The sequence below is a fragment of the Chanos chanos genome, chromosome 3, assembly GCF_902362185.1.
Source record: "Chanos chanos chromosome 3, fChaCha1.1, whole genome shotgun sequence".
Taxonomy (NCBI): Eukaryota; Metazoa; Chordata; class Actinopteri; order Gonorynchiformes; family Chanidae; genus Chanos; species Chanos chanos.
In genome coordinates, this window is record NC_044497.1 from 13,979,565 (window position 1) to 13,997,086 (window position 17,522).

Genomic DNA, 17,522 nt, shown 5'->3' on the forward strand with positions numbered 1-17,522 from the left:
CTGTCAGTGTAGGAAGACAAAAGGGACTTATACAGATTACTGTCAAACTGACATTGTCCTAGCCCTAAGAATAATAATATTCTTATAATATAATCTAATATAATAGTATTTAGAGATAGCGGACTGCTAACTAAGTTATGTACCTGGTATGAGTGGAGGAGAATTGAGGACAGGTGTATCTTTCCTGCGAGGTTTCTTCTGCTCTTGATCACTGTGGCTGCTGTTTGAACAGTCATCTTGTCTGTCCAAATCTTCAATGTCCTTATGTGTCACTGACAAAAATGTATGACAGTATTATTCTCCAACTCTGCAGCATCCAAAACTCTGTCTGTGTATGTAAATTTTGAATATCTTGCCATCTGTCACAGTTTACAGTTGTTCCCAAGAGATAAGAATCTCCCACCACCGTCCCCCACCCTCTGTCCCCTCCCTCTCTCTCTCTCTCTCTCTCTCTCTCCTTCTCCACCTCTCTCCCTCTCCCCCTCTCTCTCTCTCTCTCTCTCTCACTCTCCCCCTCTCTCCTGTCTCTGTCTCTCTCTGGTTCTCTCTCTTTTCTCTTTCTCTTTCTCTCTCTCTCCCTCTCCTCTTTCTCTCCCTCCCCGTCTCTCCTCTCTCTGTCTCTTTCTCTCTGTCTCTCTCTCTCTTTCTCTTTCTCTCTCTCTCGCTGCCTCTCTTTTGCTCTCTCTTCTCTTAGAGAGAGAGAGAGAGATGTTAGACAGGCAGAAAACCAGATAGGTATCCAGAAAAACCAGCAGCTGCACTGAGAGGTGGAAAGAAAGGGAGGGAGAGATCAGGAGAGGGGCCGAGCGATTACTCACAGAGATGATCCTGGGTTTGGAGTCTGTGCTCTGTGGTCTCTGGGGGTGACCTCACACAGCCTGTAGACATCTTCCCTGGTCACAGTCTGCTCACAGATCAAATGACAGCACTCACACTCTGTGCCCAGATCCATTATTTATGCTCCATTCACAACACAGGACTTGCATACACTTCACAATACACCACAGTACACCATTCTCAATGCAGCACAAAAAAAAACCCCAAAAGCAAAACAAAACAAAACAAAAAACCCAAATGTATTCGTTCTCTGTCAGTAGTAGTTCACCTTCAGCTGTTAGAGAACACTAAGACATAACTGTAGTGTCTAATTCCTTACCATGAGACTGGTAAATCTCTAACATGGAAAAGAAACTACATGGAGCACAAACTACATTCATAAACAAAACAAAACAAAACAAACAAACAAAAAAATCCATATTGTTTCAAATGTATTCCTTAATTCTACCCGTTTCCACAATGTCTACTAATGTGTATAGTCTCTCCTTCACCCATGAAATATGAAACATTAGTGAATAATAAAATCAATGAAAACATTGTATTGTCAAAAACCAGAGAAAAAGAAATGACATCACCATATATCATTACATATCACCATATCCTCCCAGTGCCGCTGCGTGTGTCAGTATAAACTGCATAACTGTGATCTTAACAAAGAAGAGATTTTGAAAGTGAGTCTAATAATGAAAGAGAGGAGGCGGAGAGGACTTACCTCAGCAGTTCAGATGGAGACAGAGAGAGAGAGGGATGGATGGATGGAGAGAGACAGATACACACACACACACACACACAAACACAGAAGTGCTTGCCCAGATCAAAGGGATGGGTTATGTACCGAGGAGGAGGAGCGTCCTTTGACTCTGTCCGCATTACCGCCTGTTGTCACGGTGACCGAAGCCCTCATGCCTCATTCGTCATACCGCTCACATATGAATATCAAAGAGGCTCTAATTAACCTATTTCAACAGTTTGAATAACTATTTCAGCCTGTTAAGGCAAGTGGATCTTTCACTCAGTTAGAACAGGGGAGAAGAGAGGGGGAAAGGCCAAGAAGAAGAATAGAGAGAGGGTGGGAGAACACTGCTTGAATAAATATTTCTTGAATATGTATCCCTCTCAGACAAAAAGACAAGCATAGCTTAAGAAAAACAGGTCTTTAAGGTGGCCTGATTACAGTCTCTCATTTCTTCCTGTAAAACTTGCCAATTCACAGTATAGTGCCATTAACATGAATTTGGTGAATGATAGTTGAATGAAAAAGCTGAATAAAACACAATTGGTTTCGAAACGATTATCTTTAATAGGGATCTCATTCCAAAATCCTTTGAACATAATGATATTGGGAGAGGAGAGAATAGGAATATAACAATAAATTATATAATAAACATTGTTCAGACATAATGATATTGAGGTACTCATGGAGTTTAAAGCAGAGTGAAAGCTTTGTTCTGTGGTGGATGGTATTTCCTCTTTTTTGCGTGAAGTGTGTATCGAGTGGCTTTGGATATTTTTTCCATTATGTTGTACAAGAGGTTATGGGCGCACTCTGCAGAAACTCAATTAATAATGGCTGCGCAATGAAGCAATGAAATTTTTTTTTTTATTTTTTGTTATAGACGTTATGAAGATGACACCACAGAGAACGTTCTGTTATGAGTTCCATTTGTCCTGTGGCTGCTCTGGTCAGCGTCAGAAACAATAAGTGATTCCATACAACATCGTGAGCAGAGGTAACTATAATTTAATTTGGCTTTTTACTAGAGAAAGAAAAAAAATACATCGGTCATATTTAGTGTCATCCCTCAGAAGAATAACCTGGGTATAATACGTTTTATATGATGGACGTTCAGATATTAAGAAGTCTTGCTCTTTCTGGGTGGTTTCTAGGAGCGTGTGGTGCTTTTCCATGGTTCTTGGGTACCCTTAAGGGACCAAAAACAAAAAAACCCCACAGACACACATCTTAATAAGAGACAGGATCTTAACATATCACCAGCTATCAGATTAGACAAACAAAAACCACTGGAGCGTCTGAGGAGCATTCTCCAGGACTGGGTATGTTTGTATTAGCAGTGCACCAAAGGAGAAGCTGACTATAGCTGATGAAAGCTGATGAAAGTTTTTCCATTCCAAGTATGAGTTACAGTAGGGACCTATTTATTTTATGGTCACTGCGTAAGGAAAACGAATAATTCTTCGTGTGTGTGTGTGTGTGTGTGTGTGTGTGTGTGTGTGTGTGTGTGTATGTGTGTGTGAGGGTAATGCTGTCAACGATGTAAGATCACATTTTTAACGGGAGCTTCATGGCAGATGAATATCAGAGTTGAGATTAACAGCACAGGACACAGTCTTCTGTGATTTCCTGCATTTAAGGCTTTTTTATTTGACTAACTCCAGCACTTAGTGCATTACCAGAAACAGACTCATCTGTACAAGTCCCTGTTGTGACTTTTAGTCCCAAACAAACTGAAATAACTGAACAACTCTTCAGTGAGCTGTAACATTGGTGAGCATCTGAAAAAAAACAGAAACATACAATTACAGTTCATTTTAAATAAGCAATGAAAAATAAATCAAGTAATTATCATAATATAATCCTGTTAAGTCGTGAACAATAATTGACAAACCTGTCATTCCAGTGAGTCATTGCTGAGGGACAGTTGTAAGGAATTCTTTAGCTGAAAGAAAACAAAAATACACACAGGTCAAGAACAAACACAGCTTAAAATTTGTGACTGTAAAAGTATCATTTTAATCGCTTACTGATTCTGACAGGGGAATATTTCAGTAAAATCCTTACGCTTTTAATGAATGTAACAAAGTTCATTTTGTCTGGTTTAGGAGCAGAGGTCCAGTCAGTGGGCTGGAGAGTGCAAGGGCAAGCTTCTGAAAGTTCTGGTGAATCCTCCGTCTCTTGGCTGTGATTTTCGGAGAGCTCTGTCTCGGGGTTCTCTGGAACAGGCAGCAGGGAGCACTGGACACCCACGCTCCTGGTGGATGTGCGGCATGAGGAAGCTCTTTCAAACGGGGTGATATTCAGCTGAGAGCACAGTCCCGACTGCTCGTCCAGAAGCCTGTTCATTTTCTGAAACACGGAACAAAAAAAAAAAAGGAGAAAATCCCAATCCCTGTATAATATATGAATCCATAACTTAATTAACTACTCCAGATAAGGTCAGTTGCCTTCCTTTATTTATTCTCGGTTTGAGAACTCATAGGAATGTATGGAAATGTGGCGTGTACCATTCTGATGTTGTCGTCATAGTGATGGACCAGCTCAGCTAGCTGTTGCTCCAGTATCTTGGCTTCCTTTTTGACAGCCCTCCTCAGCTCTAAAATGTCCTGCATCTCCTCCCTAAAACAACAACCATTAACAATATTTTAATGCTATGACAATATCTCAGCATTTTTAAGAGCACCTAGAGAGACGTCTTACACACATTTCTCAGTTTCTCTTACTTCCATATTAACACAGAAATAACACAATTACATGTTACTTCTTCTATGTCACAATATGCTGCTATACTGTGGCAGTTTTTCCACAGTGCGTCCTCTATAAACACGTAAAATTAGTACGTAAAGGCATAATAAGTAAGTTCACAGACATAACACTGTTATTACATACTCATTTTGAAATTGCTGTTTTGATCTATTTTAACATAAAATGGAACCAAAAATAATATGAACCTACACCATAAAGACCCACACAGGCACAGTAGAACATTCACGACACGTTTCAGTGGGTTCATTACAGTAATTGTAAAAGACAGTGCGGTTTGGGGGGAGGTGCAGTACCTGAGTGTGTCTGACAGACAGCTGTACATGGAGACTTGCTCCTCCTCCAGTCTCTCCTCGATCTCCGTCAGCACGGAGCAGAACTTCCTCATGCACCTCATCATGCCCTCCAGCTCCTCCAGAGAGTACTGAGAGAGGAGACAAACCACACGACTGACACATGCATTTCAAAGTGATCTTTTTCTCTTTGAATGTATGCTCAAAAGGAAACAGAGGGAGAGAGACAGAAGAGAGAAGTAGTATGTATTCTCAAAAAAGGGCCTGAGGCACAAGCACCAGGGATCCTTTGACATCTAAGCAAAAAGAGAGCTGACACTGGGTCTATTATCAGGATGGCTGTGGGATCCTTTGGAGTTTACTGAAGGACCAGAGAGATGAGCAAAGTGGACAATATTCACCACTCTTCTCCCTCACACATGTAAATGAGACATTCAAATGGAAATCCGGCTATCAGTTTATAGCATGTGCTTAGACATTTCGTGAGGGTGAGGGCAGAAAAAAAAAAGGTAATCTATATTTTCTTTTTTTCTTTTGTCCTTAAATGAAAGACACACATATATCAGGCATCGCTGTGCCCCAAAAACAATGTCATATGCTAACATAGATTCTTTTGACCGGTTTATCGTGGAAATCTGCAACATAGAGCTGGAATTACTTATCTCAGTTTACTAAATTGATTTTCGTCTGGCTTAACTGTCTACATTAGATCAGAGGAAATGTGAGCTCGGCGATTTTTTTTTCAGCTACATCCGAGACTAGTCGTACGCGTCAATAGTAAGACAGACAGACTAGACGTGTGTGAGGTTCTGGGTTAATCTGGGCAGTACTTACAGGCAGTGTAGAGGAGAAGGCAGAGTGGTGCTCAGCCTGAGTTACAGAGCGGTGACCGTGCTGTGGACAGCAGTGACATCGATGCTCATGGGAACAGCAGTACTGTGCCCCCGCCATCAACGCCCCCTCCCATCGCCCATCGCCGTCCTCGTACGACAGGCCCGTATCCAGTGATGTCGACCGCATCTGAAAACTTCCTAACCCTCGAGAACTTTCCTGAGACCGCCAGGGGTGAGGCGAGAAACACTTTTCCGCTGCCGGCGTTGCAGCGGATACGCTATGGGATGCGTCCTCTGAGAGGCTGACAATGTCAGCGTCTGACCACGCCTTCTTGGAGAAAGACTCCCTCCTACGTCTGAGAGCGCTCTGAGAATGGGGATCTAGGGACGGGTTCTGGGTCAAACTCCTGCGTGGGACAGTGTGGGAAACAGAGGACAGGGGAGAATGCATCTGGACTGATACAGATCGGCCCAGATACAGTCCACCTGGACCTGCTCTAGGGGGTTCTTCCTGAAGTGTGTTAGAGGGGACAGATACCATCTCACTCTCTCCTCCGTCTAAGCCCAGCTCAGTTGGAACCAGTTCTGCATCTGGACTTGGAGAACCTTCCTGTGGCTGGGTGACTTCTGGGCTTGGAGAACTTTCCCCTGGCTGGGTTATGTCCTCACCTTGCCCATCAGCAGTGTCCCTTTGGTCAGTATCCAGAGGCATTTGAACATCCTCTTCTCTGGCACAGAGCTCATCGTTATTGGTGTCCTCAGAGTAGGCTCCTAACTCAGATTCCTCTGGTGCAATGTCATAAGACTGAGAAGCCGAGACCAACGTGGGACCATCTGGACCCTGGACTTCAGTCTGAGTGGTCTCCTCCTGGACGACACCTGCTCCTGCGTCAGGGTCAGTGTCCATAGTTGATTCAGTCTCAGTTTCAGCCTGGTTCTGGCTCTCTGAAAAATGAACGTTGGTTTCTGGCTGACACTGGTCCCCACTGCCTCTCTGACTGTCTGTGCTGTCTCCTGACATGGCATTCAGCATCTGCAAACCACATCAAACACAACTCTAAGATGGACAGACTCATCAGAATCTCATGTGCAGTTATTCTCTGCTACTGAAAATAGGTTTTGCCACTGAAACAAAGGGTGACAAATTCATGACCCTATTATATTTACATTTCCCAAGTGAGATCATTTAAAACCATAAGCTTTTGACTAGTCATTCACAAAAATGAACATAACAAAACTCAAAAATATCAATTAAGAGCAATCTTAAAGACAGTGTTCTTGCTTGAAATTTTTAAGTTTTGTCACTTTAATGCTTCTTTTTACTACTGTTTGAGACTATTAGCTGCCTGAAGTTATTCTGTCTATGACTACAGGTTGCCTCAAGTTAGGAGAGTTATTCTAAGTTATCCAGGTGTACAGTTTATATTATTGAATGCATTCTGAGGAAGTGTTTTGTTTTGTTTTGTTTTTCTCTTTACCTTCATGAGCTCCGGTCCTGGAGAAGACTGCTGCGTGAGAGCAGGAATGAATGGCTCCTCCATGAAGCCACTGCTGTCTGACTGGCAGCTGTTTGCCCTTATAACAGAGGACTCCATACGAGAGAAAGACGGCCGCTCACAGATACCTACACGTAATCAAGTCTACAGTCAACTCAGCATTTCATGGTGCGAATACGCAGTCTTTTATTAGAGGGTAAGAGAGGAAGCTCTTTATTCGAAACATGCTTATCTCATGAACACTTTGATAAGGCATGTGTTACTTTATCCATGGCTGCAATACAAACTATGAGAGCTTAATGAAGCAGAACTGCCAGGTAACCTTGTATCCACATGAAAATGATGGCATATTCATTTTGCATATTCTCAAAATGGGATATTGTTCCACTGAAACCTATCCAAATACACAGAGAAATATAAACCTAATAGACTATGCTGCAGGAAAATTACTTACTGCTCTTTTTTTGCTTGCGGAAAATTACTGACTGCTTTGTTTTCTTCTTTGGGAAATCATAAATGTATGACATGGTTTCACAACATGCATAATCAAGACAGACAGTCCTACACGGGTCACATACTAATCTTCCTTGACACACTATGTAAGATAATTGGGAACGCTTTATTTTACAGTCCGCTAATTACCAGGTATTAAAATGAGTTGGGAATAGAACGCTGTCATTAGAACAGGAAGTAATAAATAATTCCCTGGTAAGTACATAGAAACCTACTAGGAAAGTAGATGGCAACAACCCTAACCCTAAACTTAACCCTAAACCTAACCCTAACCCTAACCATCTAGTTCCCTAGTAGATTTCCATATACTTCCTAGATAATAACTTAGTACTTACTATACATTTCTGACTGGGCACTTTCTGAATAACTATATTTTGTTGCCACCTCGTTTCCTAGTAGGTTTCTATGTACTTACTGGGAAATTATTTAGTACCTCCTATCTATTTTTTGGGCACTTTTCAAATATCTGTATTTTTATTATGATCTCATTTCCTAGTTAGTACCAGGTAATTAGCAGACTGTAAAATAAAGTTTTACTGGGATTTGGCGTAAAACTACTGTAAAATATTCAGCAGAGGGTGCTATAGCAGTATGAGGTCATTACATAAGTAAGCATTACATAACCTCATATCTAAAACAAATATGAACATGAACCTATATTAAAACCTCTTGGTACACAGCACCCATAGAAACATCCAACTCAAATACTTTCTTATCAAAACCATTTTGTGCTTACCTGTGTGGTCTGTAGTCCCTGTGCAGCTGCCTGTAATGCTCCCTTCGTCAAAACTCTGGATCTGAGGAACGGAAAATTCATAATGTTTGTTTAAAAATCAGTGACATAAGAGTAAACATAAGATCCAATGTTGGTTGTTATGTCGCAGAAAAGTTTTACCTCCTCCATTTCAAAAGACTCCACAACTTCTCCTGGGCTCCTTTTCCTTGATCTGAGTGTGGGAGTAACTGACTGAGGAACTGTGGTACTATTCGGACTGGCAAAATCACTGGGATCAGGAACCTGCTCCTCTACTAATGGGGCCAGGCTGCCAAAGACTAGAGGGTTGTGTTTGTCTGGATGAGGACCAGCAGACTGTTCTAGACTGGACGTAGTGGTTTCAGTGGGAGAGGCAAGTGGATGGTGGTCTTGGGCCTGGCTGAGGGTCTTTTTGGAGGCTTTGCGTAACAACATTCCCATCCTCTTCCTCTTCTCCCTGGCCTCTGTCGATACAGCTGGTCCTGAGGTGCCGTTCCCACCCTGAGAGCTAGCTCCAGCGGGCCCTCCCACCAGAGAATTAAAGGCTGTGGTAACCTGATGCAGCACCTCCAGCTGCCTAAACCGACCTTGGGGGTGGAGGGGGACAGAATGAGAGAGATTAAGATGGAACGACCAGATAAATACAACTGAACTGTTTCACCATGTTTGAAAAATGTAAAGTAAGTATTACAGCTAAAAGCCACGTTTGTTAGCCATTAACAGGCCGTAACTATGCTGTAACACCAAGGAAATGAGTAGACAACTTCTGTGACCACTGGAAAATGAGATAGTTCAGTTACATCACAGGAAATGTCTGTCAGTTGTTCCACTTCTTGGGAAAAGAGCAGATTTCCAACAGAGATATGGTGACTAACACTTTGTAGTTGGTAAATGACCCTAGGAATATACCTTACTTCATTCACGTAGTCACTCAGTGTAAACTACTCACTTCTGACGTCTGGATTCTCAATGTCCAGCCTGTTCTTCTGAGCCTCCAGGAAGAGCTGAATGTTGATTCCACGGGCTTTGGAAGGATGGTTAATGAAGCGGGCTGGGATCTTCCCCGTAATATCAGGCTCCTCACAGCCAAAGCCCAGATCCAACAACAGTTCCTCAGGATCATCCTGCCACAGGTTCAACACATCCATGACACTACACGCACACACACGCACCCACATACACAGAATTATATTAGATTATATTAATACATGAAGGCATTATAAATGCATTAGTAATTCATCCAGAGTAGGTACTGAACAGTTCAAAAATAAAACAGGTATAGGTATTGGATTATCACCTCAGAGATGTGGACTGTGCAGATGTCAAGCTGTTCCACCTAGGGAGCACGGACGTCTGTAGACTTGACCTGAGGCATGAATATAACATTTCTGAGCTTCAGAGAAACAAGCTACACTAAAAAAAATAATCAGTCTTTCATTATAACCATGGTCATTTAGAAAAAGCTAGTCTTCTAGAATAATCCTCAGACTATAACACAACTCCTCTTCCGCAACTCTAACAGTACTACCTACTAAACCATTGTGTCTATTCCATCATGCCCAATTTTTTCTCTCTTGTCTGATTCATATTTTCTGCTTATGCCTCATATCTTACACTTGTTCAACCATTCCAGTTCATGCAAACCAGTCCATCACCTCTGTGTAAGGTAGGTCAACACTACTGCGTGGAAGAGTTTATTCTACATTTGCATGGTAAATATGAGTCACTGCTCGGTGACACATGTCTGGAGAAGCTTAGTGTTACCTAGTATACACACACATTCATCACGACCGGGACAGAATAGACCGGGACATCCAGCTTTGTAACACTAAACTGACACGGACTTTGACTTTCTTCTAATAAACAAGGGGATAACCCACCCGTCAGTATAACCCCCCCGTAATTATAACCACATGAAAAACGAGTACTTAACCCTATCAACCTTATTTTATTATGCCGTTTTCCTCTACCAAACCTATGATCAAAATTTAGCTGAAAGTGTGCATGAGTTGATAATATATTATCCCAGGTGGAGAAATGATTGAAACAATTCACACTGACATGAATCTTTGACATTTGTTTAACATGCAGATTTGAAGTAAAGCAGTTCTCAGGTGTCTTTTGTCATCGTGCCATTAATTCATTTTATGAACTTGAATTGAGGGCAGGAATGGAGGACTGTGTGGCAGAGACTCCACATGTCACGCATATTTAAACTGACAAGATGAGCCGGTCTTTGATTTTAAACAGCACGAGTGACAAAGAAAACAAGACAATCCTTACCGCAGAAATTCCTGAACAGTCTGCACCGCAGGTTTACCATATAAAGAAGCTAAGGGAGAGAGAAAAGGTAACGATAAGGATATTATCTTCAAATGCAAGACATAAAAAGAAGCAATAAAACTGATAGAAACCACTCATTGCATCTCAACATATCTGCAAGTGCAAAATGTTCATCAAGCAGAAACACAATACAGTAGCTATATAAGGTAAGTGTTTTCTCCTTTGGCTATTTTCCTTTGGCAGTGCTAGCTGACAGCCATCAAAACTTTTTTCCCCTTCACCTTTCATTGGCCTGTTGTCAGGAACAAAGTGAACTTCACTCTCAGATCATAATAGCCTCTCTAATGTATTCCTCAACTTGTACAAAATCCTCTAACTTTTCCAGAGCATTATCTTTTGTTTGATTTTTGGCACATTCTGTAGAGAGCACACGATCCTTTCAATTTCCATTCTAAATCTCTGATGGCACTATGCTAATGGCCATCACTGACATCACCAGTGACACAGATCTGCGGATAAGAATTCTCAGGCAGAGAGACTACTGGAACCCCCCCCCCTCAGGTCCAAAGACGTAGGACAATCCTTATAAAGCTCAGATAACCCTCTTATTTGGAGGAGACATATCCTCCTATTTGGAGGAGACGTACAGCTTAGAACAGTCTAACATTCCTTAGACAAGACAGATGGTCTTTCAAACACACAGCACTTGAACAGAGAGAGTCCTTGTAGAGGAGACACTGCATTTAACAAGATGAATTTTTAAGTCAAAGACACCGAAAAAAAGTCATAAAGACGTCATAACGGCTAGAGAGAGTGGGCCCTCATACCAGACATTGTTAATAAAGAGCTTTCTCAGAGGTTTCTGTGACCATGCTCTGCAGGACTGCATAACTCTTAGAGAAATTAATCTGTCAGTGCCACACAAATAAAGCCACACAGAAAGTCAGAGTCAAGCACTAAGTCATTTCTAAGAGCGGGTAGTAAAACACAGAAACAAGACTCAAAGCGGGCAAAGCAGTTCTAACACTACGAGTTACGTTGAAGTACAGAGTAAAAAAAAAAAATGTTCGTAAGCTTCAGGGGGAGAGAGATTTACCTCCCTTTTAAAATCAGACTGCGCTCAGAGCGTAACGTCTACATTTCAAAGCATCGAAAAACATTGTAAAACCGGATTAAATGCCCTGAGGACATAACATGAGTCATGCATGCTTTCATGTCCCCGCAGCTCACAAATCAAAAAAAAACCTCAAGATTAAAAGACAATCTTACGGTCTCAGACAGGAACACTCCGCGGGAGCTCTTGAGGCGTAAAATGGAAGAGGGTCAGTCTGTAGTAACAGTTACACTCCAACTATCTCTGATTGCATGGTTATGCGATAGTGACCCCTACACTCTGAGCAGGTCTGATGCTCCTTGACCTCTGCTGGAGATTCCTGCAGCCTATGCAAGACGTCCTCAGATGCCCCGCCAGACTCGTTCTTCTTCCAAAAACCAAATCCTTCTTTTGTTCCTCTGCTTCCTTTACTTTCAATTCACCTTCATTTACTTCTCCCTTCTGACTAAACTTCTCCCCGTCCTCACAAGTTCAAAAACTGTGTCGTACGAGTAGTTTCGTCCCATGCAGCACTGTTCCTCGCGCAAAATAACAAGTAGTCCAACACACACATATCTGCAGCCAAGCCCTTAAGCAGGTGACAGTAAAGGGCTGGTGTGTATCACACTCTGCCGATATTTGTACAAGAGCTCAGTCGTGTTTGCCAAGGCTGTGCGCACTCTTCCTTAGCAGTGTTTAACATCCCCATAGAACACAAGGGCTCAGGGTGGTTTTTGTGAAGCTTTCAACCTGCTACGCGTCTCTAACTTTCTTTCTGCCCATGAGTGGCTGTCTAACTCCAAGATGAACAGGGCACACTGACATTTCTGTAGTGCCAATATTTTACCTCCTTCCATAAATAAACTCCACGTACATTTTTTCCCTTCTCATTCACCCAAGCAGGACAGCAGAAATGGAACAGTGGGCACACTGAAGATAAATCATTGTTATGTTTAAACTAAAGCTCCTCTTTTGGCAGGAGTATTTGGTGTTAAGTAAACTCGTGTTTGTCACCTGAACAATACAAACGGGTGAATCGGTTTACCTTCTGTGCCTAGTGCTAAGTCATCCTCGTTGCTGGCGTTTCTTTTCAGAGGCTCCGCTAGAAACAAAACAACACTGTTTATCACACATCATAAAACAAAAACTGGCATCAGCATTAGCTAACAGCGAACAAATTCTGATCTCAGAGACTTAAATTTAGATGTGAAGTAGCTATTCTTGTGACCATTTTCAGGGCTAAAACATGAGTAGTAAGAGTAATCAAAAATGCCTCTTCACATGGCAGTTAATTGAACTTATCTTACCTCAAAAGATTATGCAATCATTGCAATATCTAGCAGCTATCTTTATAAATCTATGCCAAAATAAAGCAGGACCTGGCGAAAGCCAAGACGCCTGATGGCGATTTTCAAGCTGATTGGATCAAGTTACACCTTTAGTTCTCTTCCCAAGCTTGTCACAAGACTGATTTGCATGTTTTTTGAATTGATCAGACCTGCGTAGACAGTGCGCCTAGAAAGGTTCGCATGAAGGATTACACAATCCTTTCATAAGGGGAAAAAAAAATCAATGTACATATTTATGAGGCTATTGTTTTATGCCAAAATTAAAAATCAACATGGTGTTACATTTCCCAGGCTTTTTTTTACCCTTTCATGATCTAAACATGGTCCATTGACGTAATAAAAAATCACGTACCAGAATCCTAAACAGAGATTTATACCATAACCTGTCCCTTTAATGTAACACGGTCTATCATGACACATAATCATTATTATATTTACTGATATAACAGTGCATAAGCATTTTACTCAGACAGCTTTCATTCAGGTACAAGATTCTGTCTTACCTGGAGCTTCCTGACTAGGTTCTGGTTTTGCATTTTCCCTGAAAGGAGGAAGTCAAGAACTATTGGCAACATCCCCCTGAGTCCCTTTGACTATGACAAAATGCTTTTAAACATAACATCCCATTCACAGAGCTCATATTTTACCAAATACAACATGTTAAAGCCTTCCAGTTATCTGTCTGTATAAATCCATTTCAATTAGCTAACATAAAGTCCATCTTACCTTCCAGGCGTGTTACTATTACATCGTTTCTAAACGCATAATAAAAAAAAAAAGGGGGGTTGGAAATAGTCATGTACTCACTCATGAATGGATATGAGCCACTGCTGAACGCTGTCTTGATTACGCGGTCCTATTAAAGATGAAATATAAAATGTTACAATCCTTTGTGTTTCTCTGTACAGCAGGGCTCAGTGTCATCTCTCTACACTGTCCATACAGAGATATAGACTCCCTCTTAGATACAAGACCTGTTTCATTTCAAACTTTGCCATTTTCTTACTCTGTATGACATTTAAACTCTTTGTGACCACCTATGAGTCAAAATCACAAAAAAATATGACCCAAGCACAAAATCTACGGTCCTCAGTCTTCCAAATGTACTATAAATGTAACACATTGACTGTATATGTAATTGTATGTACGAGAGAATGTGCTAAATGCGCGCTCTCACCACTGGGCTGTGGGCAGACTGCAATCTGATCCTCCATTTTACTCCACCTGCTCCTGGAAGCTATGAGGTGAGCCCTTTTCTCTGCTACCATGTCAACAGCCATTCCTTTAGTCATGAGACTTCACTCACTGAGGGTTTAAAAGACAGAGAGAGAAAGTACCGCAGGTCTGTCATTAGCAAATAGCATGACACAGAGTCATCTCCAATGTGTAAACAAAGGCGCCAAGAGAGATGCAAATGCACCAGCTGTGGGACGAGCGCAACACATCCATGTCACGGAAACAGCTTTTCCTGTATTACTGTAGCCTGCCCTGGTTTCCTGTCACTCTGTTTATCAGAGCACAGCAGGTCAAGCCAAATGGCTCTGAGCCTTTGGAGAAGAACAAAGTCAACAAGAAAGACAGGGCCATAACCCACAGTAACTTGGGGTGCAATTGTGCACTGTGCTTGACGAGATAAGAGCTCAAAAGAAAAGATGAGCTTAAATGAGGAAGTAGTTGTATTGAGGTAAAAGTGTTGTAACGTACTTCACAGTCAGTTTCTCGGAATAGGAAGAAAGACACATCCAGGGAGCCAGTTCATAAGCATTTTGCAGTAAAGGGACAAAATACTACATACACTGAGGCTCTGCATAAGGAAATGTCACTTTAAAATTTTAAACTATGAAATTGATAGTGGGTTATAAAATAAGCCTAAAGGGGGGGGGGGGGGAAAGGTGTTGTTACTCCACTGACAAATACACTTAAAATATCTAATTCAACATTCTCAGTACCGCTGGGTCAAATCATATCTTGCATAGCTAAAAAAAAATGTAGAGTTGTGTAGAGCTAATTTTCTCGAGCTCTAGTGTTACCAAACTATTTGTGGTTTGTTGTGATGTATTCATGCAGTTTGTTAACTTGCTGGGGCACTCTTGTCACTCAGTCACACATGTTAAACACTTGTCTTGTTAAGCAGAGAACACAATACATTGTAAATATTTGGAGCGGGACTCAGTTACTCTAACAGTCTTTGTAATGATTTGAACATCTGCTCTCTATGTAAGAAAGACATGTCCTGCAATTTGTTGATATTGACAGCTCAGTAGAAATATGGAAAAATATAAGAGGAGGCTAGTCTATTAAAAAGTAAAGCTCATGACATTTGAGTGTGGTTTATAACTAGAGCTATTAAATTAAGTGACTCATGCCTGTCTAAAAACAGCATTATTTATTAGACTCTACACATGGATAATAAAGTTCTATGGTACATATGTATGTAGGCGTAATCCTTGTGTGTACACTAACAGCATAACGCGAATCCATTAGCGATGAACGTAATAGATGAGTCGGGGCTTCATCTTAAGCAACCTATAAAACACGTCTCCAAACCAAACTCGTGAAGACGGTTTACATTAAGTCCTCACAATATCATACGCAGAACATAATCACCTAATAAATTACACACAAATATACATGGAGCGGCTCCTCGAAACACCCCCTATATAAATTCCAACTCTTTGAAAAGTCCCGTTTCAAGTCGTCCCCTTTTTCCCAGACGGCAAACGCTACCTCTTGCATCTTGATTTCACGACTATATAACATATTGCATTCAAGGACTGGTGTGACATTCGGCTATTAGAAAATGTTATGCAATAGAAAACATAGCATTTTGCGATCTCGAGTGATATGAGAAAACACAGGCGCAGACTCACCGTTAATTCATATCAAGATGATTGCTAGAAGAGCTTTATTCAATTCCCTTGTGTTGCCGAGAACGCTGAATACATCTTGTTACTAATATCTGCTTCCTATACCTGGCTCAAAAAAAGCAGCGAGTTCTTTACTTTCACACGCACCAAAATATGCAAATAAAAAGAGACAACTACCTTGATACGTAATTCCAGAGTTTCAGAATCCTGTCGTAACTTTGAACTGATGTTATGAAAGACATAGTTATCAGCTGAACATTTGCCAAGAAATGCAGAAACACGATAGGCTATTTGTTACCTAACAAATATGAAGGAAGTACTTAAGTTTCAAAATACCTTCTAAGAAAAATGACGTCGCACTCTACTGGCTATTTGTGAGGCTGCTTCTTGGTTTACCTCTCCGTCCAGTGCCTCCTTGTTCAGGTTTGTTATTTTTTACACACCACACAGGATATTTACTCACGCGCTTGTTTGAATATTCATGCTCGCCATTCAGTGAGCCTCGGGTTCTATTAGGGGTACAGGTATGAATGAACCTTGGAATTGAATAAGTGAATTAATAAACCAAGATACCTTGATAAATTTATCAAATTAACAATGAGAGCGATTTTGACGGTTTTTACCATCCACCGCCTCAATAAATGTCATATTAAGAGTTCATGGTATCACAAAACTTAATGATAAGGATGAAGCCTTGTATCAGTTATGTTACACATTCATCATTTACACTCATGTCTTGCACAGTTATTAAAGAACACAGATTGGGAGGACCTCATAATCTTCATTTAGGCAGTGCATCGGAGGGGTCGCTGTACTGCCGTTTTTCAACAATAGGTGTCACTAAAAGACCTATGAAGAATTCAACAAAGACGAACACAAGTGCTTCACTGCCAAAGAGGGCAGAATAATCCCATGGCGAAAAAAACACAACGACATATAGAATAACACTAAAATTAGGTTTATTAAAGCCATCCGAGCACTATTTTAAAAGACGATTTCACTGCTGACAATAAGCTAAAACAATGCAGACTTCTAATAATGCACGCTCAAACGTGTGTGTGTGTGTGTTTTTGTGTTTGTGTGTGTGTGTGTGTAAGAGAGAGAGAGAGAGAGCATATATGTGCCTATTATTGCATGTATCACCTTTTGAAAGAACCACCTTCCCCCCAACATGATAGACACAAGGCTGTATATGGGGACAACAACAGAGCAGAATAATGAGGCAGAATTCGATGGAATTTGTTCATAATGGTATACAATCTCTACGCGCGACATGAATATCTGAGCAGCCAACAACTGCTAATTTAATCATTCAACATCTGTTACTCTGGCTTCCACACCATTTTTTTTTCCTGAGAAAATTAATGTATGGTCTGTCTGATACAAAAACACTCAGCAGTTAAGCCTGAGTAGAGAGTGAAAGGTTGTACAGAGCTCCTATTTATCTATATTTGTCTATGAGCCTCCATTGACTTTATTTCTTTTTTAATTCAGTTGTCATGGTTGAAATGTTCAGTATATGGATCTAATTTTCATCTTTGCTCTATGGCTAGCTGATGATAAAATAATGGCTCTGCAATTCCACTGTCACTACTGTATAGAATATTTGAAAGACCAACTGATTATATCTAACAGTGAAAGCTTTATGCAATATCATCATGTCAAATACATATTTAAATGATCACATATCAGAATCACTGTATTC

The 17,522-nt window shown here is 41.0% G+C and overlaps 1 protein-coding gene across 1 annotated transcript; it reads right to left on the reverse strand.

Moving 5' to 3' along the window:
- Positions 1–3,467: 3,467 nt before the first annotated feature.
- itprid1 (ITPR interacting domain containing 1) lies at positions 3,468–15,879 on the reverse strand. The gene is made up of 16 exons (XM_030767601.1): positions 15,821–15,879; positions 14,122–14,255; positions 13,758–13,806; positions 13,454–13,491; positions 12,647–12,703; positions 10,509–10,557; positions 9,523–9,591; positions 9,175–9,377; positions 8,367–8,812; positions 8,208–8,268; positions 6,941–7,086; positions 5,464–6,495; positions 4,633–4,760; positions 4,081–4,192; positions 3,638–3,922; positions 3,468–3,515 (listed from the first exon to the last, which is right to left on the reverse strand). Exons 2-16 carry the CDS (start codon positions 14,240–14,242, stop codon positions 3,468–3,470), a joined length of 2,844 nt encoding a protein of 947 aa, XP_030623461.1. The 5' UTR covers positions 14,243–14,255; positions 15,821–15,879.
- Positions 15,880–17,522: the final 1,643 nt, after the last annotated feature.